This window comes from Leuciscus leuciscus, assembly GCF_965113295.1.
Source record: "Leuciscus leuciscus genome assembly, chromosome: 6".
Classification (NCBI taxonomy): Eukaryota; Metazoa; Chordata; class Actinopteri; order Cypriniformes; family Leuciscidae; genus Leuciscus; species Leuciscus leuciscus.
In genome coordinates, this window is record NC_138730.1 from 28148718 (window position 1) to 28176028 (window position 27311).

General features: G+C 38.2%; 1 protein-coding gene across 4 annotated transcripts in view; it reads left to right on the top strand.

Annotated features, from left to right (window-relative positions):
- dlgap1a (discs, large homolog-associated protein 1a) overlaps positions 1–27311 on the top strand; it is a 125537-nt gene that overhangs the window by 81725 nt on the left and 16501 nt on the right. For 2 of the 4 annotated variants that reach the window (XM_082172230.1, XM_082172231.1), the window contains exons 3-6: positions 1804–2868; positions 9879–10090; positions 17884–18061; positions 19124–19361. In XM_082172230.1, coding sequence (XP_082028356.1) covers positions 1876–2868; positions 9879–10090; positions 17884–18061; positions 19124–19361 — 1621 coding nt within the window. In that variant the 5' untranslated portion in view covers positions 1804–1875. The remainder of the gene's footprint in view (positions 1–1803; positions 2869–9878; positions 10091–17883; positions 18062–19123; positions 19362–27311) is intronic. The other 2 variants (XM_082172232.1, XM_082172233.1) reach the window with 1 other exon arrangement.

Genomic DNA, 27311 nt, shown 5'->3' on the forward strand with positions numbered 1-27311 from the left:
TCTCTCTCTCTCTCTCTCTCTCTCTCTCTCTCTCTCTCTCTCTCTCTCTCTCTCTCTCTCTCTCTCTCTCTCTCTCTCTCTCTCTCTCTCTCTCTCACAGAACAAATGTTCTTCTTCATATACAACGTCATGCAATTAGTGTGGCTGAATGAGGATATGCTCACCATCTGCAGTTAGCCACATTTGGCTTGGTGCCTTACAAAAAGCCCAGAGTTTTTACCAAAATTGGAATGACGAAGTTGTTCACATGAGTGATTCAGCTACATCGCATAGCTGACAAAGGGGTTTATCCCAGCTAATTTGTGTGTACAATAGATAACTGATTGTTTTATCAGGCTTTGATTTTGTGAACTTATAGCAAGCAATTGCAGGGTGTGAGCTTTCCAAGAAGAGCCTTGATGAAAGCCAGAGCTCTTACATCTGAAAAGACATCGGTATAAAAAGGAAAACGCGATTTTCTCAAATCAGTGGTTCTAAGAGTAATGATCAGGCTTCACATAACGTTGAATTAGTGCTCCAGTAGTCATAGTGCTACCTGCTGTCCCATCAGGCTCACCTCGCACTGATCTTATTGAAACTGACAGAGAACGGCTGAATGTAGTTGTGAGTGGGGATAAAAAAAAAAATTGTATGCTAGGGGTTGTACAGACTACTCAAGTCGTTTGGTTTGGCGATTAGTCAACACATTGGGTTGACTGTATAAGCGATTGAGCTGTTCGGTCTAGTTTTATCATCAACATCATTCTCAAAACAAAAATAAAATGTGTGTGTATTATTTTTAATATATGAAATAAGATAAATATTGAAATGTTCTAACGGTTCAAACACGGGCAATCACGGGCAATCTCCAAAGGATCTATGCAGTTCCTCTTGAATATGCTGAAAGGCAACTTCATTGTGATTCTCAGTACAACTTTCCTTTTTACATTGTCTGTCTATCATCTAAGTTTTAGCTTTCTTCCCCTCCCTCTGAGAAGGACAGAAAAGTATGTCAAGACTTCTCAGCCTTGAATAATCCTTTCAAGTACTGTCAGACAAAAAAGTATTTTGAAAGCCTGACTGTTGCTGGGTAATGTCAGACACAGATGTTCATTGAACTAACAGGGTATTTGATCAGATCAGCTCTGGTTGTTTAGGTTAGGGTACATATTGCTTTATGTAAAGTGATTGTGGTTCTACTTTGCATAAAACAGGAACAAGGCCATTTATTGAACAGTTTTTTGCTGATAGCGGGGTTAATGACTAATAAAATAATCAAAGATAAAGAAAAGGAAATTTTTTTTTTTTTTTTAGCTTTAGAACATGTCTTGTATTAATATTGGTTTTATGTTTTTAAAAACGTAACACCATTTTCTTACACCTGAAATGCATGTGAGTATGGCATCTTAAAGATTATTTTTATTAGTTTTCAATGTTTTTTTTTTTTTAAGTTAATAAAAGTATTTTTGCACCACATTTTAGAATTTGACTTAACCTTGCCTTGTCATAAAAAATGTAAAATGATCTAACATTCATGAGGGTTTGCAGGGGTCTCTATATAATTTCCTGTTTTGTTTTTCTGTGTGGTTCTGCAATTTGGTCTCACTACACATGTATTTCATTTGACGAACAAATGGTTTTCATATCTAAAAAAATTATATATTATAAAATATATAAATTTTTTTCCTAAATGATTTCTGAATAAATTCATAAATCTGGACAAAAAAAAAGACCTGTCCTTGACCCACAGAACAAAACACATAAAAAAACAAAAAAACATTGTGTACTCATGGTCGTTTATGTCTTTCTATGTATTCCCTGCAGACCATCAGGTAACTTTGGAGCCGTACTGCGTGTGGATGCCTCCAACCCTCGCTGGATGATTCCATCTCTGTGATGAAAGGCTTATCCAGCAGCCGCAGCCACCACCACTTGGTGACCTGTGACACCTCTTTTGACTCCATGGGTCACCACTTGGACCACAAGCCCTACCTCATCAGCCAGATCGACAGCCCCAACCCAGCCGACCATTCTTACTACTCCCAGAGAAGCCCCTACCAGCCTGACTGCGTGGTGCCTTATGGGACCTTCCCCCGCCGACACTACAGCTCTCAGCATGAGCTCAAGGATGAGACTGCTGTGGTTCCTTACACCGGCGGAGGGGTTCCAGCCAACAAGGGCCAACAGCGTCTCCCCATTGCACTGTTTGATCAGTTTGACCGGCAACTCCCAGTGCCTCGGGACGGCTATCACACACTACAGTACAAGCGTGCCGCCGCAGCCTTGGAGCAACGGAGCGACAGCCCTGGCCGAATCCGGCACCTGGTGCACTCCGTTCAGAAGCTCTTCACCAAGTCCCACTCGCTCGAGGGTCCACACCACGGTCATGGCCACGGCAAGGGCAGTATCAACGGAGGCAAGGCCAGCCCCGATGGAGAACCCCCTGCTATCCGGCACCGCAAGCGCAGCAAGAGCCGGGAGCGCTGCAAGTCGGCCGAGCCCAAGAACCGGACGCCACCTTCCGGCTACTGGAGCTCGGATGACTTGGAACGCGAGGCCTGCCTGTTTCACCATGGACCACCAGGCGTCATGACCATGGGCCGTCACCCGGATAAGTCGCAGTCACAGTACTTTCTGGAGACCTACAACACCATCAATGATCAGGCGCTTAAAAACTCCCGCAGCAACAACGATTTGGGCAAGTGCTCGACGTGCACAAGCATCCCGCTGAGCGTGGACGCCTCACAGCTCGTGAAGAAGAGCTCGTGGTCGTCCTCTCTCACGGTGAGCAGAGCACGTCAAGTCTACCAGAAGGCCTCGGTAAATGTAGATAAGGCTCTAGTGAAAGCAGAGGCTTGTCAGCAGGAGCGCTCATGCCAATTCTTGCAGGTATGCAAAAAGCCTTTCGATTCTCCCCTACACCCACATGCTCGCCTAACCCACCTCCACCTTTCCACCACCCCTCCTCTTCTTCCTCCTCCACCACTGGAGAGAGCCTCCAGTTTTGATTTGAGTTCTGCCGAGAAGTAAGTGCAACCCACTAGCTGCCTTACTTTCTGTTTAGCTGACAAGCATCTGTTTGGATCCATTCAATCTCTTACTGGTATTATTTCCCTCTCTAAACCTGAAAATCACATTTTTTACTAATGTTTTCCAGAAAGTTCTTATTTTATTGGGCTATTTGTGTGTTTGTGTGTATGTGTCTATGTAGGTGGTGGAATAGGATGGATCTGACTGGATGAGCAGTGTTCTTGTGGATCCATATGAGGACAATAGTCTTTATACATCAATTAGATCTGTGGCTTCCCAGCAAGCAATAGCCGTCATTTTACCGTCTAGATTAAATATAGACCCGATATAGTCCAGCTATGAGTAACCCACTTCTAGCCAAAATAACCTTGAATTTGCCAAAATAACCAAATTTTGGCCAAAAATTACATGTTCTTTGACATGTTCTCTGCTTAGCCAAATTTTGCCTTGTTTTAGCCTAGACGTCAGGGCTGTGTTTGTATGGCTATTAGACATATTTTAAACGCAAAAGTCCTTGCTGGGTGGTTGCATAATATGCTTAGACTAGTCTTACATGCTAGTTATAATTATTATTATTTTATTTTTTTAAGAGTGGTAATAACTTTTTTATGTCAGTTACACAAAAAAGTAGATTGGTCTAATTTGAATTCTAAAATCAAGATGGATTACCCCTTGACTAACTGCTGGCTGGTCAGACTAGTCCTTAATACACAGTCTTAACATAGTGGCTATGTTTATGCAACTGGCCACTGGTGAACAATTAGGTCCTAGCGTAGCATACTGCTAGCCGGTTAGCCTTCTAACTTAGTTTATAACCTGTGCGGCAGAGTTTCAGAATTGAAGAATTTGCTCACTTTCCATTCATGAGTGTGAATTTAAATTGACCACATACCATAGGAAGTTGAATTAGAATTTGAATTGGAATGAGAAGAAGAATTTACTGAACTGCAATTCAAAGAAAATCAAAACATAATACATTCTGGGAAAGTAAGTGTCTGTCCACCCTGGTCCAAATAAATTAATTTATTAAATATTTAACCTGGAATACAAAAAAACAAAATTTAATTCAATTAAAATTAAAGTATTGGTATTATGGTTTTGTTTGGTCAGGCATTACAAACGGCTACGCCCTTGGGTCCTCAACAGGCAAGTGAATTGTTCATGACAGTGGTTGATTGGACAAGAATACCACAGAATCTCTGTTGTGCTGATACTCTGTATAACAGCACTCTTATGATATTGCTCAAAGGGGTGATGAACTGAGAAATCAAATTTTCCTTGAGCTTTTGACATATAAGAGATCATCATACTATAAGAATATCCTGTAAGTTTCAGAACTGAAAACTTCCTTCCTAGTCCAATAAAAGCTTTTATTGACACCAGGCACATCGAACGACAGGTTTTTCAAAGTGGGAATCTGTGACGTCAAACACCGCCTCCGCAGAAGATGATCAACGCCTACTTCAACACTGCCTGTTTAGCCCCGCCCACCGACTCGTGCATTAAATGAAACTCATTATAATATGCGAAACTGTTATCCAATCATAGCAGTGGGTGTTTACTTCCAAGTGTTCAATGCGGCCCATAAAAACCGAGCGTTTCAGTAGCTAGGCTCAAAACCATGGTAGAAAATAGCCTATTACTTATTCATTTTGATGTTTTTTAATGTAAAAACCAAGCAAACGTCATAAGTTGACCTCAGACAACAATATAAAAAATATAAAAAAGCCAGTTCATGACCCCTTTAAATATAATCATCAGTACTTTTGTCTTTACCGGGCATGTGTCTGTTTTTAGAATGATGATTAATATTAATCTAAATATAAATCAGAAAAAAAAATAACATATAGGTTGGGGTGAGATGGAACTCAGTGTATCTGATATTATTTGAAGTTGTTTCTATTCCTTTTGTATGTAAGGCTGCATAGTCCTCAAAGTCTGATTGAACAGACAAATGAGGTAACCCGTTACGCTATACATGCATTAAATGAGCGAACTAGAAAAGATCTTAAGACCACCTGCAGCGGACTGTGAATCAGAGTTTGCACGTGGGCAGCCCATACTAATTCAGAGGCTAAATTGAGCTGGCAGGATGTCACACATGTTCTCTATCATGCTCTGTCAATACAAAGAATAATTGGCATCTTTCTTCAGGGCTAAATCTGGACGCCAGTTGCCATAGTAACCGTGAGTGACAGGGCATTGCACTGTGCAGTTCTTGTTCTGAAGTTTTGTGGAAAGATTTTTGTAGACATTCAGCGAGTTTGTCAAGTTAGAATTATGTTGATTTTGTGGACTTCATACAGAAATTTAGGGTTTTATGGTTTTTGAATTTGAGGTTTTGGACGTGTGTGTGTGTGCGCGCGTGCGCATTAGCTCCTGAGCTCTTATGTTTGCTTTGTATTGAAGTAAATTAATGCAGGTCTTTTACGGACATAGACATTTAAAGGGACTCTCCCCCAGTATTTACAATAGTTATCAATCAGTGTAGGGTTTTCAATTAACAATTCTTTCAATTTTACATTTCATTATATCATTATATTCAAAGAGCAATAAGCGATTTTTATAGAATGGCACCTGTTTCTGTGACATCTCTCCACAGTCAGATTCTTTGGCTTGACAGTCAGAACACTTTGAGGCCTTTTCTGCCTGTCAATCATTTTGTGAATTCACAGGGAAAGCCCATATATGGTAAGCAGGAAGCTGAGAGCATGGTAGGTAAAGCAGATCATTCGAGTTCAGTTGTTAGCCGTGCGATAGTGCTATCAAAACAGCCCTTGGTTTTGATCATGTTTTTCAACATTTGAAATGATATGCAGCTGCTCTTCTCAATATACTGGTCTCATCAACGGTATTATTTAGGATGGTGGTTAGTAGGACTGCATGTTTTGGTGAGGGAAAACAAAATTGTGATGGCGATTAAAATGCACTTTTTAAAGAGCGTGGTTTGCTGTTAGTTTGACAGCAGTGAACACCCAAGAAAGTGTGATTTATATGAGGGCTGTACAGTAACATAATGCGCATGGGTTACTAAAAAATCGGTCTATGTGATAAATAAATGTACCACAGTACCACGTGTGCGATACAATTTTGCATGTGTGTGAGACAGAGCCTCTTGTTTGTGTGAAGTGAAGTGAAGTGAAGTGAGCGCTTGTGTGTGAGGGCTGCACGATTAACCAAAACGAAATCAAAATCGCGATTTGGCATAGTGCGATTTTAATAAAAGTTTTAATTAAATAAGTATATGCACAGCGTGTTTCATGGTGAAGCGCAGCAGCACTGTGATCAGAGTGGATCGATCGGTTCACAGTAAATGCTGGTCCATCTCGCAAGCACTGTGAGTTTGAATCACTAATAAAACGTGCATTTGAAAAAGCAACACGTGCCAAACATCTTTCCGAACTTTTCAAAGCTTTTAAAGAGTCGAGTGTTTGGAATAACTTCCTTTTGTGATCTGACGTGGCTTCATATCACAGAATGAGACAGAAATGATGTTATTTGATAGTTTTTTACATATAGTGATAAAGGCTGTCGATTAGCATTGCATTATAAATATACTTTATTCTTATGAAAATACACAAGATGTCTAGAAGAACACAGATACACCATATATTGTTCCAATCGTGTTTATTGTCTTCACGTTTCATCAGACAAAACATCTCTATCTGCTTTTTATTCTGCTACAGATACCTGAATGTTTTTGTCCATATAAGGGATTTCCTGAAACGATTTTCATAAATGTTATGACTTCTATGAGTCTCACTTGTGGACTTTCTGCGCGAGGGCGCCCTCCGACTATGAGTATGAATGAAACAAACATTGCATATGTGTACTCACTAATGCTATATTGGGTAAAAATACTACTACTTTTAAAAATAAAATGTAAGTAAACATTGTATGCAAACTCATAAATGTTTCTAAATATAGAGAAGTTTTTTTTTCTTTTTTTTTTTTTGGGATGTATAAGATTTCCTGACAAAAATTAAGAAAATACTTATTTACTTAATTCATATTTTATAATAAAACTTTAGACCTTTCTAATGATTTATAGGAAAATTAAGCTGTCTTTTCAAGTGCTCAACCAAAACGGATGTATGTTGCTTGGATTGTGATTGGTGATATTGGGCTATGTAAACAAGAGTTGCCATTTGGCAAACAAAGTTTGTCTGAAAAAAAGTGTGTGTGTGTATATATATATATATATATATATATATATATATATATATATATATATATATATATATATATATATATATATAATTTTTTTATTTTTTTTATTTTTTACTGCACTACTTGTGATTGTTTTCCGAGATGACGTTTTATTCTTGTGCCAAAATGTTAGATTTGATGCTGAATCCCTGCCAGAAGATATAAGTCTTTTTTGACTGAGAAAGCCAGGGAAGAGCAGAAGCAGGAGAAGAAGTGATGATAATAAAAGGAGCAGAGTTTACTGAATAATATTAGTTGCGTATGTTTCAATGATCAGATTGTCTAGATGTTACATTACTCAATGCTCTGACTTCGTCTGACCAGTGCAATTCCAACAAGTGTTATTATACCAAGGAAAAAACAATGGAAAATATATGGTTGCTTTCTTAAAGTAAAACACACAGTTTGTAATTGAAAACTCTTAGGTCCTTCAATTGTTGCCTGTGCGACCAAACTTTCAACCTCTGTAGCATCATGTGCAAAAAAAGTTAACATACAGCCCTGTATAAATTAGTATGACCTATACTAATAATATTAATTATTACTATTACGAAATAAAAATATTAAACAAATATTGTTGTATATTGTAATATTTCACTGTAAAATAATATATAGTATTAACGTATTTAATAATAATAATTGTTGTAATATATATATATATATATATATATATATATATATATATATATATATATATATATAGACAACAATCTCGATGCAAGTTTGGAAACGTGTTGTATGGAGTGGCCTTTACTGTGAACCAAGTGCTCGCTGCATTTCACTCTGAAACACGCGGTGCATGAATTTATGTAATTAAAAAAGTGATTATCACACTAATTCATATTACGATTTCAGTGTTATTCTGATTATAATCATGTGGCCCTTGTAGTTCCAGAACAAAAATTTCAGAACAGCTAACATTGCTTATTGCACTTTTAAAAATGTGCTACATCAGGCTAGAATAAGCTGCTAAAGATATAAACTGAAATTCTGTTAATAAAAGGAAATGGAGGCTCTCATGTGGGACACAGTCTTTCATCCCTTGAAATGATCAAGCAAAGCCCAATCTGCTGTGAGGACACTGAGCCCTGTACCCAGGTCTGCTCAACAGGATTTATCCTCATTTTCTGCTCATTAGATGTGACTTGACGAAAGGCTTGTGTGGGTGTTGGTGGTATCTTTGAAGGAAGTTTTTGTGTTTGTCGGTCTGTGAGTTTGTGTGTGGGCAAAGAACCGGTGTTAGTGGAGTCATTCTTCCTCTGACTGCCTTTTATACACTTCCTGACGTCAAGGCCAGCCGTTTCCCCAGTAACACAAGCTCTGCGGTGATTCATATAATCACAGTGAAATTCTTTAAAGTGGGATTTTCTCTCGATGCCAGCCGAGTATCTCTTTGTATACCTTAAAACGAACCTCCATGCAGACTGATGCATGCAGCATACCAGCTCAAAACACAGCAGTGCTCTCTGTTAGCATGAGTTTTGTATGGCCTTAGAATGAGTTTGCAGTTATTTGCATTCTGTCACTCGTGCACTGATTTAATAATAATAATAATATCAATAATGAAGGGCCTATTACCAAAGTGCTGAACAGTTGCGCTTATAACAGACTGGCTGGTATTTGCGTAACACTAAGTTCACAATGAGTTCACCCTTGCTTTGAGGACAAGTAATCAAATAAAGCAACTAAAATGAAACCAGATTAGATCCTGCTTCTGTTATACATCTGCTGACGTAGAGTTGCAGTCTTTTTTTACTTGAATCATTAAAAGATCAATTTAGTTGTCATAATGGAAATTGAGTCTGAGTCACTGTGCATAAAGAGTTTATAATTATGAACCAACTTTATACACTTACTTTTGACACTTTATGTTTTTAATAGTGCATAAGAATGTCCTCTGGTTTTTGCTCTTTATTTATATCATTTTTTAAATTCTCTATTTTATTTGTGTATTTAAATATATCTTGACTTATTTACTTTTTAAATATATTTTATTTATTTATTTATTGTACTTATTAACATCTAATTTGCATTCAACCCCTGGCCCACTTCAGCTCTGACACAATTGGAACACTTCATACTTCATGGTTTAATACAATGCTTGTTTTTTTGTTTGTTTGTTTTTATCACATAGGACATGCTTTCATATTGTAGAGTCTTAGCATATATATTTTAGCATAATAAGTTTTTATTACCATTAGATATTTAGCATTTGATTACCCTAAAAAAAAAAACAAGTGGTTGAAAATGAATGCCTTTTTCCTTTGTCAGTCTGAGTTGTTCCGCTCTCTTAAAACTGCAGTCCAACTTCTCATACTTTCAGAGAGTCCTATTGATGAGAGTTTGCCCTGGGAGAGCTGCACTGAGACAGATGCTTAACTACCCAGGGAGGCGTCGTTAGTGTAATCATGCAAGCTCACACCGGCAGCCTCATTAATTATCTCTGCCGGCTCAAAGCGAGGAAGAGGCTATCAGAGTGAGCGTGTGTGTGTGTGTGTGTGTGTGTGTGTGTGTGTGTGTGTGTGTGTGTGTGTGTGTGTGTGCGCGTGCGCATATATCTATAGGTGGTTTGTGGAGTTGAGCGCACAGGAGGAAGTTTGGATGGTGACATGCACCTTTCGGCAGAGGTGAATGACACAGTGTCACCTCTGACCCCGCAGGTCCCTCAAGACGAGTGGGCGGGCTTTCCATTGGGGAAGGATGAGGATATCCCATGCAGACGCATGCGCAGCGGCAGCTACGTGAAAGCCATGGCGGATGATGACAGCGGAGACTCGGACGGCAGCCCTAAACCCTCGCCCAAGATGCAGGCGCGACGGGCCAGCTACCTCAAAGCCACCCAGCCATCACTTACAGAGATGACCACTCTAAAGTAAGTTCTAAGATTTACATCCATTGGTATTCTATGTATTAGTATTTGTAGTGAAAAAGATCAGCACTGATCTGGATTATTATCGTTGACTAAAATGAAAACCATAAAAAATTAGTTACTTGAAATATAATACATGTTCAATATAGTCTTAAACTTTAGGTTCAGCTAGTTGTCAAGGCATCATTTCTCATTTTATTTTATTTTAATAAATTGAAGTACTAAAATAACTAGAGCTGAAACTTGAAAATAACTATGTTAGACCCATTAAAAAAAAGCAAAAGGCACAAAGTATTGATACAAATACTTTTGCTAAAATAATGTTTTTAATAATGTCAAAGTTTAATACTTAGTGCAAACTTGCGAAATTGCTTGTTTTGAACATTTTCGATTTATTTTAATAAATAAAACAATTCATTTTTGTTCAATAACTATACTGTCATTAAAATGTTTAGAAAATACAGAAACAAAATTATTTAAAAAAGTAAAGATTCTGAAAGCATTGAATGAGATCCCATAATAATTGAATAAAGCTTTACAATAGTAACAAATAAATATTTTATTACATGATTAATATCGTATTTTTAAATATGATGGTTTCAATTTTAAATATATTCATAATAAATATATGATATTTACCATCTGAATCTAACCATGTCATGTCAACAAATGGAAAAGTCAGCCAGCTATTTATTATCATGTTAATTATTGTGCCTTTAGCCTCAACCGAAGGGGCGCCTTTTACCCCAAATACCATACTTTTAAATATTCTTTCGTTATTGAAAAACTGTTACTTTATTTACCTTGAATAAAACTAAAAATCATTAACAAGGCCTTTGTCTCAAAATATAGACATTCATTTTATTGATTCTCATTTGCTACATAAATCTACATTTTAAAAAACATTATAGATCACATTAGCGCAGAAAAACTTTTCTTTTCTTGAAAGTTTCAGCAAAATGTCCATTTGCATCATCAAAAGTGGATGTTAAGAAAAGTGCTGAGCTGAATTATTATTATTTTTTTTTTTTTTTTTTTAAGAAAATAAATTCAATTGCACCTTTTATTTTACATAATTCTCATAAGGATTGTTTAGGTGAGATAAAACATGGTCTAGACAGTTTTGGAGTGGCCAGTGTTTTTCTATGGATCAAAACACGCAAATGTAAATTGTTGGATTGTTGAATTGATTAGTTGAGTGAATCACTTGAATCCAAAGACATCATCCTGGGTGATGTTTCACTTGAAGGCTGATGCCATAATCTAGTGGTTTGTGGAGATGGGACAAAAAGGTTATTAACAAATACTATTCAACAATAAGCAATAAGTAAAAGATTGATGATATCCTGTGTTGGTTTTTTAACCAATTTGGATCAAAAACTGATTCAGTAAAATGAATCTTCCAACCTTCCAGAACCTCCAATAAAAACATCTGGACTGTATTAATAACAGTTTTCATATTATTTGAACTGATTATTGATTTGCCAGTTGATTTATGAAATAATTCCATTGAGTTCCACAATGAAGAGCCCTCATATTTGTGCATTACTTGAACTGCAAGTGAAGTGAAATAAAAGTAAGTATAAAAGTGTTTAATTGCTGGCAACAGCTCTAACCATGTTGTTCTGAGTTAGGATCCAAAGCTTGGCATCTTTTGAAGAATCACTGTGCTTTAGCCACGCAATAGTCATCCAGATGGCCATAACAGCTTCAAATCCTCTGCCTGTCCAATGGCCATTTCAAAGCATACCAGAGCTGTAGTCAACACCTTAAACACCTGCCAAACATGCAGATCTGTTACCATGTAGCTTTAGAGAGGGATGAGTTTATTAACTGTCTGTTTTATCTGCTGTGCTGCACTCATCTCCCTATGGAGAGGTGCATGGAAACAGTTTTTTTCTCCTTAATTTGTCTGGAACTTATATCTCTGTTGTTTCGGTTTCTCATTTATTTCAGCGGTTTTTATGATAAGACATGTACATTTTGTCAGCCTTTTGTCTTTTTCCTGTGCTCTCATGAAAAATTCATTATATATTTTTCTTAACGGAGTAAAAACGTTCCAAAACCGATGGTGTTTTTTAACTTTTCACTCTTCCAGTGAGCAAAATGTGCTTTAATGCACATGGAATCCAATGAAATTCCCTATTTTGGTATTTGTATTGTTCTTTTTTGCAGTAAATTGCTTTAAGAAAGCTTTTGCTAAGAACACAAATGCGGTGCATACAAAAGCTTTTGCCTTCTAAGTTGGAACATAATTCACCTTCAAATTAATAACAACTGCGATTCAAACTGAAAATCCATTAGGTGCGTCAAAGACTCACTGTTGTATAAATGAAATAATATCAAATGACTACCACTTTGGATTTTAGAGATATTAAGTTTAATTTAAAGTTTAAGCAAAACATTATCTCAAAATTGGGCCCTTTTGACTATTCTCTGAACGGTTTTCTGTTCTTACTTTGGTTTAGTCCAGCTCTGAGATTAGATTGATTGGGTTGGACTGTTGTACCTACATGCCCTGCTTCCCCATAGGCACCTGACTCCTGTTAATGTAGGTCACCAGGCTTTTCTGTTACTGCTGAGTAATGAGTGGCTAATCAGCCTGGGTACAGCGCTGCGCTAATTACCAACCTGCCGTATGACTTGGGGCACCTAGCACAGCTTGACGGGCAGGACCGCAGCTGATATCCACACAGACACATTGAAGAGTATGAGATAAGATGGTCAGTCAGACATGCTTCCCTCAGCGGAGAAATCAGTCAGCGTCTCCACACTAACACAAAACCATTATTCCTGCCGGCCAGGGGCCGAGTACAGATTTAATTAAGGAAGCACAATATGCCACGCCACTGTAGTGGCAAAGGTACGAGTAATTACTCGAATAAGCCCACAGACTTCCTTAAAAGCCCTTGCATTGTAAAACACTCTCCCATATCTGTCGACTGAGGTCTTGTAAGCAGCAGGACCTCAAACTCGTCGCTTATTCTGAGCATTAACTGATCTTTAGCGATATATTTAGCAGCAATGAATGCGTCATTGTGGTTTTAAAGAGTCCAGCACATTACAGCACATGTGAGTACATCGTGTGTGAGTGGGGGATAGTCTACGTTTAGGGAAGTCATTGTGGGGTTGCCATAGTAACAGGTTTGTGCTGTAATACATTTTAAAAGGTTGGCTCAAATAGTCTGTAGGTGGGCTGAGTTCATTAAATCAATTGTTTGTTCTCATTATTAGTCGCGTCTCATTTCGAAGGCTGCATCCCCTGGAGGTCGCATTTGAAGGCTGCATACGTCATCGAGGCGTCATTTAAGAAAATGAACCATTAGATTGCACAGTAAGAAATACATTACAGTATTTTACACCTCATGGGGAATAATTGATAGTCAATTTTATTACAGTTACTTTTCTTAAATACGACATCCTTGATGATGTATGCAGCCTTTAAATGCGACCTCCGGGGGGACGCAGCCTTCAAAATGAGACTGCCTCATTAGTGACATAGTTTGTGTCTTTTGACAAATATCCAATTAATTTAATCAATATTTATTTCGTGACTAAATTTACATTACATTATTACATTTTAACTCTCACTAAAAGGGTATAAAATTTTAGGCAACTAAAAAATAGCATTTTAGTTGAGAGCAGAAACTTAAAATAATCAAATACACAGTTGGGTTTTAATGTTTTATGGGGACATTCTATAGACATAATGAATTTTATACTGGACAAACTGTATATTATTTCCCCTTAAACCACCTACCCATCACAGAAAACAAAAAAAGCTGCTTTCCTCATGGGAACCAAAAAATGTCCCCACAAGGACAAGGACTTCAGATATTGCCATCTATGTTGGGACATTTTGTCCTCATAACGTAGGGATTACCAGGACCACACACACACATACACATATACACACACATAATAATAATGTTAATTTTAACTAAATAAGAGGGATCTTTTTTTTGTTTAAAAAAAAAAGATAAATAAAAAAAAAACAATAGTTATTTTTATTTTTATGACATGTTGTTGATTCTATATGTAAACTTTTGACAACAACTATATATATTAGGGGTGTAATGGTACATGTATTCGTCCCAAACCATCACGGTATGGACATCGTGGTTCGGTGCATACAGTCAGACGATAAATACAGTCAGTCACAGGTGATCCACACTCCAATCCAGAAGGGGGTTTGCGTGGTAATGCAACGCTGTTTGCTAACCCCCACAACAGGAAAAAGAGCACATGAAGAAGAGACGATCTTTGCACCAACCCAAAACAAGGGTGCTTCTTATTTGTGCATCCTCGTTTCCTTTCATTGGAGAATCCGAGGGAAGGATGCAGAGAAAAGAAAATGAGGACGGAGGAATTAAAGGAAAGCTTATTTGTATTCTTGATCACTCGAGTGTCACTTCAAAGTGTCTGCACTCAAAGGATCTGCCCTTATGTTGTTGAAGTTTGGTTATTAAAGAAATGTATAAATAATAATAATAAAGCAAGATGGCCTTTTGAAATATGTGAGATATAATAGTTATTTAAACTGTTAAGGTAAAACATAAATTAAAATTGTGGCAGATGTGAAGGGGGAGGAGAATGTATATATACGTCAGGATTCTCTACAAGAAAGTCTTCCACATAGGATACACCTGTGCATCCTCGCTCATAGCTCCTCTGGAAGCTTCCTCCCTCCTCCTTCCTCGCTCATAGCTCCTCTGGAAGCTTCCTCACTCCTCCTTCCTCGCTCATAGCTCCTCTGGAAGCTTCCTCCCTCCTCCTTCCTCGCTCATAGCTCCTCTGGAAGCTTCCTCCCTCCTCCTTCCTCGCTCATAGCTCCTCTGGAAGCTTCCTCACTCCTCCTTCCTTGCCTCCTCGTGGTGCAATTAGAGAATTGAGATGTCCTTCAAGATGGCTTACTTTGATTGGTTTCTGGGTCACAGGCTGCAGGACAGAGGAGCGAGGAAACGAGAAAGCACCAATTTGAGTATTGAGAAGCACCCCAAGAGTTCAGATGGCATGCAACCTGTCTGTTGCTAGTAGGCTACGCTGAGTTTTGATTAACTTTTGGGATGCGCTCCACTAACTTCACAAAAAGCAAACTGGGATGGCAGAAAGCGCCATCCTGTTTGTTTTCTTTATTTTACAAAAGCACAATGTTTTGTTTTTATTGTGAGTTTACACAAATAAAAATAGACATTTTATTTTAAAAAATAAAAATTATACTTATTGTCATGATGCACAATGTTCATCTCACTTTCATCAATGATGTTTTCTTCAGTAATTTATTTCGTGAGATTACCACTGCAGTCTTGTCAATCCTAGATATCAGACTGTGTAATTTATTTGCTTCAAATTCAGATTCATATCTGCTCAAGCTCTACAAAAGTGCTCTGAGATTCCACCCTAAGCCCACTGGAAAGCCCAGACAAGGATTGGAGGATTTTGCAGATTTGTAATACTGTTCTGGCATTATGAGCGCTCATAAATATTTCATCTTGTGGAATTTCCTCAATCCCGCATTTTGATGGTTTTATCTGTTTATTGACGAAGAAAAGCTTCAAATGCCAATGTTATATCTGCATGTGCAAAGAAGGTTGATTTGCTTTAGCGTTCTGTCACAATCCTTCTAACCAAATAAAGCCCTGATTATATGCCAGGGGACAGTGCTTTGACCTTTAACTTTGTTTATGATTAATAAAAATAAGCGAGTACTTGGTCTATATTTATAGAGCTTGTTCTTTACATTAAGTAGGCCATTGCTTATTTTATAGTTTAGAACACTGAATAACTCGCATGTACATTAGTCATCAGATACAATTCCGTATCTTTGTGAAGCATGAAAATAGACAGTCTTGGATGCCTCGGGGAGCTGCCACTGCAGCAGAAAGAACGTGAGGCACAGCGCTGCATTGTGAGTGGCTGACGTAATTAACAACCGCACAGCGACCAATCCGTTGAGATGACCGCAACAGTGAGGCGGAAACTTATCGGCTTATTCCGCAACGATGACATCATGCATAACCAGTTCCCCAAAGCCAGGTTCACCGTGGGAGATGCACCCCCCCCTCCTTAGCACTTCTTGTGAAGTTTAGACATTCTGTTCTCCAGTAGTGTTGGGAGATACCCTGGGGCATTTTGGAACGCACCGCTTTCTGAGGAGTTGTTGTGTTCACTTATTATGTATGTGTGAAGCCATGCAGATGGAGGGTGGGAAAACTACGCCAATGTCGGAGCTTCCACTAATTCCCACACTGCTGATGCGGATGCGGTCTGCCTGTCAGCAAAGTGTCAGCGCGAGTCTCTGGTATGTGTGTGCTGGTCTGCGTGGGTGGCCTTAAGTGAGTTTAGCTGTTTCTCTCCTTGCCCGTGTGCTGCACTCACCCCACCTGATCTGAATGAACCATCCCTTTATCTATTTAAAGAGCCACATCCATAATGTATGCCCCTGTTCACTGGACACATGCAGAAATCCGGCATGAGCATTTGATTTTCTCACGGCTTCCCCACGTCCCCCTGATGAACAGACTTTGATAAGGAGCATGTCATCTAAATGCTCGACTCAGTACTCGACTCGTGATGTTAAAGAACGTGCTACACATTTGATGGAATGAAATTTCTAAAGAAGAATGACCTGAGTCACGTCTGTCTCTTGTTACTTTAAAGTGTGTTTTTTGCCAGATATTTCTTATCTTTATTGTCATTCAACCAAGTGTTTAAACATGGAGAATTTAAATTGTGTGCCGCCAACAGACCCATGTGCTTTTTTGAGCTGTTTCCATAATACAGCACATTTATTTTGTTACTTAGTTATCTAATTATTTATCTATTTATCTAATGTTTCTTTTGATATTACACGTATAACTAGTTAGAAATAAATGGGATTCAGTTCTTGCTAAATGTTTTACACAGACATTTTACGCCATAGATGTAGTCCAATAACTGATCCTAACTATAAATTAAATTAATATTTTAAAAAAATCCTAATGTATTAATAAATATTATTTAAATATTAAATACAAAATACTAGAACAAAGAAAACTGGTGAAAATTGTTCATTTATTTGTGTATATTATTTTATATAATAATGTATATATTATTATTAGGGGTGTAACAATATATCGTGTCACAATATATCGCAATACAAAAATGCAACAATATGTATCGTGGATAGTGACTATGTATTGTGTATAGTTAAATACTACATTAACTACATTAAACTGCTATATATACTGTATAATGTTGAAAATAATGTATAATAATGCAATGGGAGAATATTTGTGGGTCCTGATGATGCTAAATGGCTTATGTTACCAGTAAAAAGTGGCCTACATTATTTTAAATATATATCTAGTCAGTGACAGAGTGCAAGCATATTCGTCTAAAATAATTCTGTATTTTAAAATTCAGAATCATGAATATTTTTATTCTGGTGTCACCATTTGTCCTGTGCATTGGGTTACCAGCACCAAGTCTAAGCCTATTCGTTTACACCCACAATGTAATACCAAATTTTGCATTTTAATCAACAGTACATTTTTTGTTAACCTAATCTTGGAGTATCGCAATAATATATTGTATTATGAGTTCAGTATCATGATATGTATCGAAACGTGACATGAGGGTATTTATTTACACCCCTAATTATTATATATAATGTATAATATAAAAACAAAATCCAAGTATAATATAAAAATAATGTATAATATTACATACAAATATTTTTACTTAAAATTATAGTGTGGTTAAAACACTGTTAGTATAAAAAAATAAACATCTCTTGTGTTTTCGTCCATTCACAGGATCTCTTCAGAGCACTCTCCAAAGCTGCAGATCCGGAGTCACAGCTACTTGCGGGCGGTGAGTGAAGTTTCCATCAATAGGAGCCTGGACACCCTGGACCCCAAAGCTCTGCTAGCCTCTCCCCAATACCGCTCACGCAACGAGAGCTACATGAGGGCTATGAGCACCATCAGCCAGGTTTGTGCTCACCCCCAAACACACCGTCATAGCGGGGTGCAGGGGGAGGAAGGTCAAAATCCACCCCACTTAGTCCAACAAGTCCAGTTAAAAACCATGAAACCGACATCTGATTCATCCACCGATGAGATGAATTTGAGCCATCACCATAACAGTGTTCAATCACAGATGTATGTGTCTAACCAACTAACATGCTCCATGTTACATAGAAGTTGGATGGCATTCATCAGGCAGTTACTCATCCATCTTAGGCACACTTAGTCCCCAAGCACTGCTTTGTCATGCTAATTACAAAATGGCAAAGATGACATCACTGCCGTTTGGCGCCAGCATTGACTGCTCTCTGATAGAAGATGGAAAAGACTAAATTCACAAGGAATGTTTTGAAATATTAACATTAAAACGCTTTAGACCTTCTCGTAAAGACTTTGTGGATGGCACATGACTGTTAACTTGACAGTTACTAAATAAGAATGTGGCCCATATAGCTCTCATGGGTGATTGGGACAGAGTTTTGAGCTTTCTACAATGTCCAAAACACCCACCCTTTCTACAATCCTCTTTTCACAATTGAACCTTATCACGTCTCCATTAACCCCCGCTCTCGTCCACCCTTGGTTTCTCTTAGGATCAACACTAATGAACATGTTGATCCTAGTAGTGTCTCACCATATTTCATCCTGTCAGTAAACCCCACTTGAGGATTTCCTTCATGCTGGTGTGGCGTACACCTTCATTCACCCTGTAAAGTTGTCTTTCAAGCCTCACTATGTTTCTTTCTTTTTTTTGACTCTTCCTCTTCTTGCCACTGCCTTGTGTGTTTCTCACCTGCTCCTAATGACTTCTCTGTAGTTTCTGGCTCTGTTTTCCCCTTTCTTTTGATTTTGCACCCCTATATAACCCCGTGGTAAGTGGGACTTCGAGCTCATTTTACGGATGATTCCCGCTCTTTTCTCTGAGCACTGCCTTCTCTGTTTCTCCAGACTGTTCTTTTCTAATTTTCATTTCTTGTCTTTTCTCTCTGTCTGTATCTCTCCTCTTTTCTCCTCTGCATGCCTCCAGGTGAGTGAGGTGGAAGTTAACGGGCAGATCGAGGCAGTGTGTGAGAGTGTGTTCAGTGAAATGGAGTCGCAGGCCATGGACGCCCTGGACCTGCCCATGCCCGGGTGCTTCCGCATGAGGAGTCACAGTTACGTGCGTGCCATCGACCAGGGCTGCTCGCAGGACGACGAGGGACCTTTGCTCCCGGCCTCCCCCCCGAGGACCACTACTACTGTCAGAACCATCCAGAGCAGCACAGGTCAGCGTGCAAGTGCATACTCCGCCTGTCTGTCCATCTATCAATCATACTTAATACATGTTTAATAACTCTTTTTATCATCAAACATGTTCCACAGTTTAGCAAAATTAGACTACATTTTATGACAATAACTGATTTAGCTGATTTGACCGATTAGTTTGGGTTCGCTAGACAGAAAGCGACACAATCATCATTTTACCTCGATTACCATGTTTTCATAATCTTTTTGGAAACCAAAATCGATGGAACCAAAATTTGATTAATCGCACAGCCCTAGTATTTTGTACTTTCTGTCTTTTGTTCTCTGTCGTTATGTCTGTCTGTCTTTCTATCTTTCTTTCTATCATCTATCTCTTTGTCTGTCTGCCAGTCATTCTGTCTGTCATTATATCCATCCATCTTTGTTTATCTGTATTTCATTTTGTCTGTCTATTGTTCTGTCTACCATTCTACCCATCTATCTCTCTGTCTGTGTATCTGTCTCTCATTTTTTTGTCTATTGATATGTTTGTCAGTTGTTTTATCTGTCTATTGTTCTGTCTATCTGTCTGTTGTTCTGCCATTTTATTGGTTTGTCTGTTGTTCTATCTGTGTATCTTTGTCTGCCGTTATCTGTTTTGTTTGGCTGTTTTTCTGTCTGTCTGTCATTTTATCCATCAATCCTTCTGTCTATTCATCTGTCTTTGTGTCTGTCTATCTGTCATTCTGTCTGTCTGTTGTTCTATCTTTGTATGTCATTCTATCAATCCATCTTTTTATCTACCGATCTATCTATCTTTTAATTAGCAGCTTGCTTTATCAGTAAATAAAACTCTCTTTCATGTATCAAGGAGGCTGTCAGCGGAAGAATCAATATTCATTTGTTATTTTCTCTGTGGGTCACAACATGGTTATCCTCAGATGCCCTGAAAGGATGTGTCTGATTTACTTTTTATTATCACCGTGAGGCAATAACAGCAGTAATGGGGAAAATGATGATTAATTGAATTTGAATGATTTAATCTGATGTAGAGAGAGAGTAAATCATTGCATGTGCTATGAAAGTAGTCTATCATGTTATTGTACAACATATAAAAATAGAAAATTGAGTATCTTTATTATTTATACACAAATGTATAACTGCTATACACAAGCTGAGATTTGAAAATATTTTACAAATAAGAGTCTCACAAATGATTGTGAGATTTCAAGTGACCAACAGCAATCCAAATGTCAGTCCTGATGTGTGAACTCAGTGTGACCTGTGTCTGCTTTTGCTCTGGGGTTTTCTTTAATCTGAAACCCCAGTGATCACTAATCCACCTCCAGCATCCGAACCCAGTTTGATTTCATCACAGTTGACATCTTCATAAAAAAGTGCCCAGAGTCTCTCAAAAATGCAAGGCTTTTTTGGGGGGTTTTGTTTTTACTATTAAACTAAACCTAGCGGTTAAGCCTGTCTGTTCTTAAAAATATTTTACCCTAGTTTTAAAACCATATTTTCACATTCAGTCATGCTGTTGGTCGCTATAATGCGTTTCTGCCATTGGATGGCCTAATGTTATTGGTGTGCGGTGTAACTGTAAATGTATTGCCAGTACAAATAAGATGCTAGTCTATTTTGACAAGGAATACGTTTTATTTCTGCAGGGGGAACCATTTGGATATAGCTGAACTGTATAATAAATCATATCATGAACAAGATGAATCTAACTCACTCAGAATGCAGACAATTTCTGGCACTGTTTTCCACACTTTATTATTATATCGATGCACATTATGTGGATAGAAATAATCATATGTGACATGCTTTATGATTTTAAGCCAAAAGTCTTGATTGCGATTTTAAGCAAAAAAAAAAATGCTTTGTGAGTGTCTTGTTTCATGTTTGATAAAGCATTGTCTTGCTAAGCTTAGATTACTTAATTTTAGCAGAAGGTTGCAACATAAAAATTTTTGAAAAATCAATATCAAAATGAATGAAGCAGATCAGGTACAGAACACATTAATGTCTCACTGACACCCTCTGAAACTCGACTTCATTATCTTACAAAAAACTAAAGCTCCACTGAGAGTCACTGGACACCAGTTGTAGGTTCCTGTCAGTATGAACTGGGTTTAAGTTTGACAGTGTCTCCTGGAATTTTCACTCTGGCAATTTGTTTGGAAAAGCCCAAGTATGTAATACTTGTCAGTAAAAACATTAAATGAGAGATTATCCACAATGCTGCAAACTTTGACATGTTGAATTTTAATAAATCAGGAAGTTCGGAGAACTGTTTGATGTCGTAATCCCTCACTGGAAGTTGCATTCAATTTATATGGTGTGGTTTCGACAGTGCTGCAATCTCTCTTTGCACTAGTAATGCAGATTTGAGTGCTGTGTTCTCCACTTGTGTTCTCCAAATGCCTGGGGCTAGTCAGAGAGACAACATATGGCCACTAGCCTCAATGCATCTATGGAGAGAAGACAGCTGGCTGAGGAGGAGGAAAGTAAGGAAATGTGAAAAGTTTCTTGAAATCTTATGGGATAACCTATTAGGGTCTCACGTTACTGCTCACATCACCTGTGGGCCGGTTTAATCGAGTGGAAATTTAGGGCTTTGAACAGCATCTTTGAGTCACAGATTCAGTTACTGCCATTGAATCAAAACACCGGGGAATATAGACTGTCAGAATACAGACAACGCTGATAATGTTAATGGATCTGTTGCTAGCATATATATAAACAATATATAAAATATAAATTATTACCATTATTTTTGGCATCCCTAATTTAAAGCAAGGTAAGCAAACAATGACAAATGCCTGGTTTTATATATTGTGGTGGCTTGATATAACAATCCGCTTGTCACTCTTAAGCCAGCTGCTGAAAGATGCGTGATGTCTATAATTAGAGATAGTGTGTTGCTCTATATGGGATGCACCTGCCAGCCAGAGGCAGATGTAGTTTGGTAGGGCTGTGCAATTGATAGCTGCCATTTGTTTAAACTTCACATACTGACAAAGCTCAGCAGGGAGCAGGAGCCTGATGTGATGCCTTGGCTGGGGTGACTCTGGCAAGAGATGTGACAGACATGACCTGACCTTCTATCTGTGCCTGACATTGATTTAAGAGTGAGAATTGCTGTGCATTTGAGTGGTGTTTGTTAGGGTAGGGACACACCAAACCGCCAAAGAACTTGCACTGATGAATGCCGACTGTGTTGTCGCCTCACGTCGTGGCAAAAAAGCTGCACTTGAACACACTGAGAGAACTGCAGCCGACTGTCAACTAGCATGCGCGTTCTGTGCCTGCGTGTAAATGAGACAGCTGTCTATTTCTGTCTATTTATAACTGTGGAAACGCATCATCACATCATTAGTTAACGGGATAGTTCTCCAAAACTAAATGTGTGTCATCATTACGGTGAGTTAAATGTCATTCCAAAACTGTATGTCTTTTTTGGAAGGTATTTTGAAGAATGTTTCGACAGTTTTTGTCCATGTAATGAAAGCCAATGGAGTCCAAAACTACATTGGACCCCACTGACTTTCATTGTATGAACAATAGAAACACTGAGACATTTTTTTTTAAATATGTTCTTCTTTGTTCCACAATAGAAATTCATGCAGGTTTGGAAAGATATGAGGGTGAGTGAATGATCCTGTACCACTGGACAGTAGATACAGCACTGTGTCCATTCATCCCTGTCCAGTGCTGGCCCTTCCAGATGTCCTCGCCACGGAGACCCGGCCAGACGAATTATGAGATGGCTAATTGAGGGAGCTGTCAGGGTTGACATTGAGAGGGCACCTACCTTCCCTTCATCCCCTTCAGAACACCACTGTGTGTTCAGATGAACAGAGCGGCACCATCTGCCTGGTACGCAGCAGGCCCTTATCACACACTGCAACACTGCCTTTGGGGTAGTGCGCAAAGTCTTTGAAGTGGAGTGTAGTGAAGTTTAGTTTTTTTTTACACTTTATTGTTTATGTTCAAAATATTCCACTGAAGCTGTTATTCGTGTTTATTTAATCATAATGACATGCAGCTTTTGATAAATTGTTAATGGCTTGGTTTTGCTCTGTGTTTTCTCTTAGTATAACTAATTGAAAAACCATTAGCGTGCAAAACTTCATCCTCACCACAGGACAACATCATTTATCTTGTTCTCAGGAACATGCTCACATTAGTGATGGGAAGTCCGGTTCTTTTCCGCGAACCGGTTCTTTCGGTTTCGGACAGTTTGTTTCAATGAACCGGTTAAAAAAAAACGGGTTAAACGTGTCCGAAAGAAACAGTTATCGGTTCTGTACTGGTGATCCGAGAACCGCTGTACCTATACGTTCGGTAGTACGCGCATGCTCAGTATCAGCTGCTCGTGCTCATCACTTCTCTCAGGACAACATGTCTCAGTTCAGTGAACTGTTGGATTTACTGGAGTAAAATATACTCTGGGATATTGGTTTATTTCAAGTCAGAGAGACTGTCAGGCATGTCCTAAAGTGAGTAGTTGTGGATCAACGCAAGACGCAAACTGTTTAGAGCGATTCAGTTCTGTTTAGTGTACTGGTTCGACCGGTTCACTAAAAAGAACCGGTTCAAAAGAACGATTCGTTCACGAACCGGACATCACTAACTCACACGTTAAACGAGAATGTGATGGGCAATTTCTTCCATTAATGTCATCCATTTCCCAGCATTACTTTAATAAAAATGCATTACACTCTCGTGCATGAATGGGCAGCCTTTAATTTCTCTGTCAGGACACAGATTCAATTAGATGATATAAACTCTTTGCTTTGTATCAGTAAGGTTAAAACAATAAACCTTGGAGCTTGTGTGTGTTTAGACAGTAGTGTTTGCTTCTTTTCAGCATTCACAAATCTTAACGCAAGCCTGAGCTGTACACCACGAGCAGAGGATTCCGACCCTCAACTGGCAGAGATTGAGCGAGAGAGACGAAGTAAAAGGTAGGAAGTTTAGAGAAGCAGCCAGGGGTTAGATGCTGTTGCAACTTCAAGCATTTGTTTGCACAACGTTGTGCCGTTTTTGCAAGGCTGACTGCACAGAGCACTCCAATGACGCTTTAGCTGTGACGTCCCTCAGGCTGCAACTGCAAAATCCTCCCACTGTCTCTAAACTGTGTTCCTGGCCTGGCATCAGCTATCATTTAGACTCATAGTCAAAGGATGGAGGCTATTTTAGAGCTGTCCTTAGTCTGTGTATGCCAGGAAAATACCACAGCTGCCATCGCTGGGACTGATGATCAATGTTCCCCTTAAGCTACACGAGTGTGCAGCCTCGCAGGTCCAGTGTAGACAGAAAAAGAAATTCAAATTCAAATATGACTGAAAGGTGAAAATCATGTTTTTAATGTTTAATATTAAGACAAACCATGTGCAAATTTATAAGTCAACCCCATTACCGAGTATTTTCTCTTTAAAACTGCAGTGATCTAAAGACAGTCTCAAAAACGCAGTTAGAAATCGTTCAACCCCATTACCGAGTATTTTCTCTTTAAAACTGCAGTGATCTAAAGACAGTCTCAAAAACGCGGTTAGAAATCGTTAGTGTTTCTTACGTCACAAACTACTTTGTGTACCAATCACGTCTACGTGTGGGTGGGCTTTTGCATATCATTAACTGCTGCGAAGCAAGGGAGTCTCAAGAGAAGCCAGGTTATCCCAGTATATTTTCCTGTTGAGGTGAAAAATCGGGTACATTTAAAAATATAGTGGGTGAATTATGTATATGTTGTATAATACAATGGTATGATGAACTATATGCCTCTCTCCACTGACGTTCTAAGTTGTTCATAGCGTTTGTAAGGATGCTGATTTTTAGAAGGCAACTGTCTGACTCTTAGATGGCGGACGGGAACATGGTTTGTGTTGCATTAGCAACACATTATTAGCTGTTTGATAGCATAGTCAAGCAAAAGGCTATACATAATTTTACCGTTGTAAAGAGCGATACCATTGTGCAGCGTTTATTATAGTAAAGTTGACCGACCAAGTGGGTCTCTGAGCTTGTGTGAGGGGAGGCGGGGCTAATTTGCATATGTATGGCTCCTCGTATACTAAATGAAGCAAGGGTGTAGAGTTAGGTTCAAGATATTTTAAGGCATGAAGTTTTTTTTTTTCATAGGAATAAAAAAAAAAAAAAAGTTGTTATAAGGGATACATTTATTGGCTAAAGGGGGACTTTAAATCAGAGCTAAATGTATGGGCAGTGTTTCATCTGTAGTCCATCCACATGTTCATTGATTTTTAGAATGGATCTGAAGCTGTGGGGAAAACTTTGCTGCGGAAATATGCAGCGATAGGTATTTCACAAGATAAATTCTGAATATTGGAACAGTTCAGTTCATAGCAGCACCAAACAAGTGTTTGCAAAAGTTATTTATTAATATTTATTTATTATAAATTATAAATTTCTATTAAATTTGACTTTACTTTTCACAATTACAACTTTAAATTTTGACATTTTTTCTCCTATTTGTGTCTTTATATTTCAGTTTAATTTAATCTCAAAATGTGACTGTCTTACAATTGTGATATTATTTCTCATAATTGTAACTTTTGACTATATTCCACTGACACTTTATTTCTTATTATTTTATCCTTTTTTAAAAAAAAATTGGATGTGAAAACACAGGCTATGTATTATTTTGTATTTAATTTTTTATTATTATTATTTTTTAATAATTTAATATTTATTCCCCGCCAGCGTTTTTAAAAAAGTTGCCATCCACCGCCAGCGTTTTTGATCATTTTCATGGCCCCCAGAATATTTTGTTGTATGAATATCTGAATATGCAATCTATCAAGAACAGACTCTCTGCTTTTAAACTACAAAAACCTGTTTTATTCTAGATAAATGCATTATTTTTCTGATCAACACTTGTTGATGTAGGTAAGTTCTGGGTCGACATTTCAATCTCGACAAAACATGTTTAAAATGACCCTGTTTGGGGTAATACTATGTTTATAATTATTATTATGATACTGTTAACCTGATTATATTATTTTAGCCTATATTTACATTCATGTTTTTGCCAAAATGTGATAAATAGTTGATCTTTACCATATTACATAGCTAAGAAAATGAAGGAGCGAAGTTCTGAATTGGGCATTTTGTTTAATGGAATTTCTTTGTAAAGACACAGTGGACACTGCAGTATTCAGGTAGATGGGCTGTTTCTGTTCAGGTGCCAAAGCGTTTCTGCCCAATTTTTCTCAGCAAGAACAAAAATCAGAGGAAGCATTGCTGATGATACAGTATGCCTGTTATTCCTAAACTCCCCTTTCTCTGTTAGTGTTGAGCATGGAATCCAGCAAAGTGTGTGAGGGGTGAAGTGTGATTGTACATGACGTGCATGTAATACTGGTGCGGGCTGAGCTCGAGGCTGAGATATGGATGGGATAATACTGCTGCTGGAGAAGAAGGCCTGTCACAGTCACTCTTAGTTGATGCCTGACTCATATATATACACACACACACACACACTTAAACACTTTCACAAGTGCAGTAGGGGGAAGCGAGCATTTATCAGTGGAAGCTGTGATGACGCTCTGCCACATTATTCCACATTTTCAGACTGGAGAGTCGCTTCTTGGATGGCTTTGTCAGCTTCTTGTTATCTGCCTTGGTTGAGGAAATTATTCTTCATTCTTTTGTCATTACTTAGGAGATACTTTGTTTTATTGCTGACAAAGTGATTGAGTGAGGATTTAGAATACAAATACCTTTGCATATACACGTTCACGGTGAATGTCATTTTCAGAGCAGTGGACAGTGTCTAGTCAGGCTTCACCTGAGTTTATTTTAATTGACATGCTCAATAATTTGGTTTCTTGTTTAGCAGTAGCCTTGCTTACCAGATTATGTCTAGTAAGCAACTTTAATCACATATTCTGAGTTTAACTCTTTATTGTGAAGTGAGTGCTATACAAATTCATGTGAACTGAATTTAAGATGTTTAT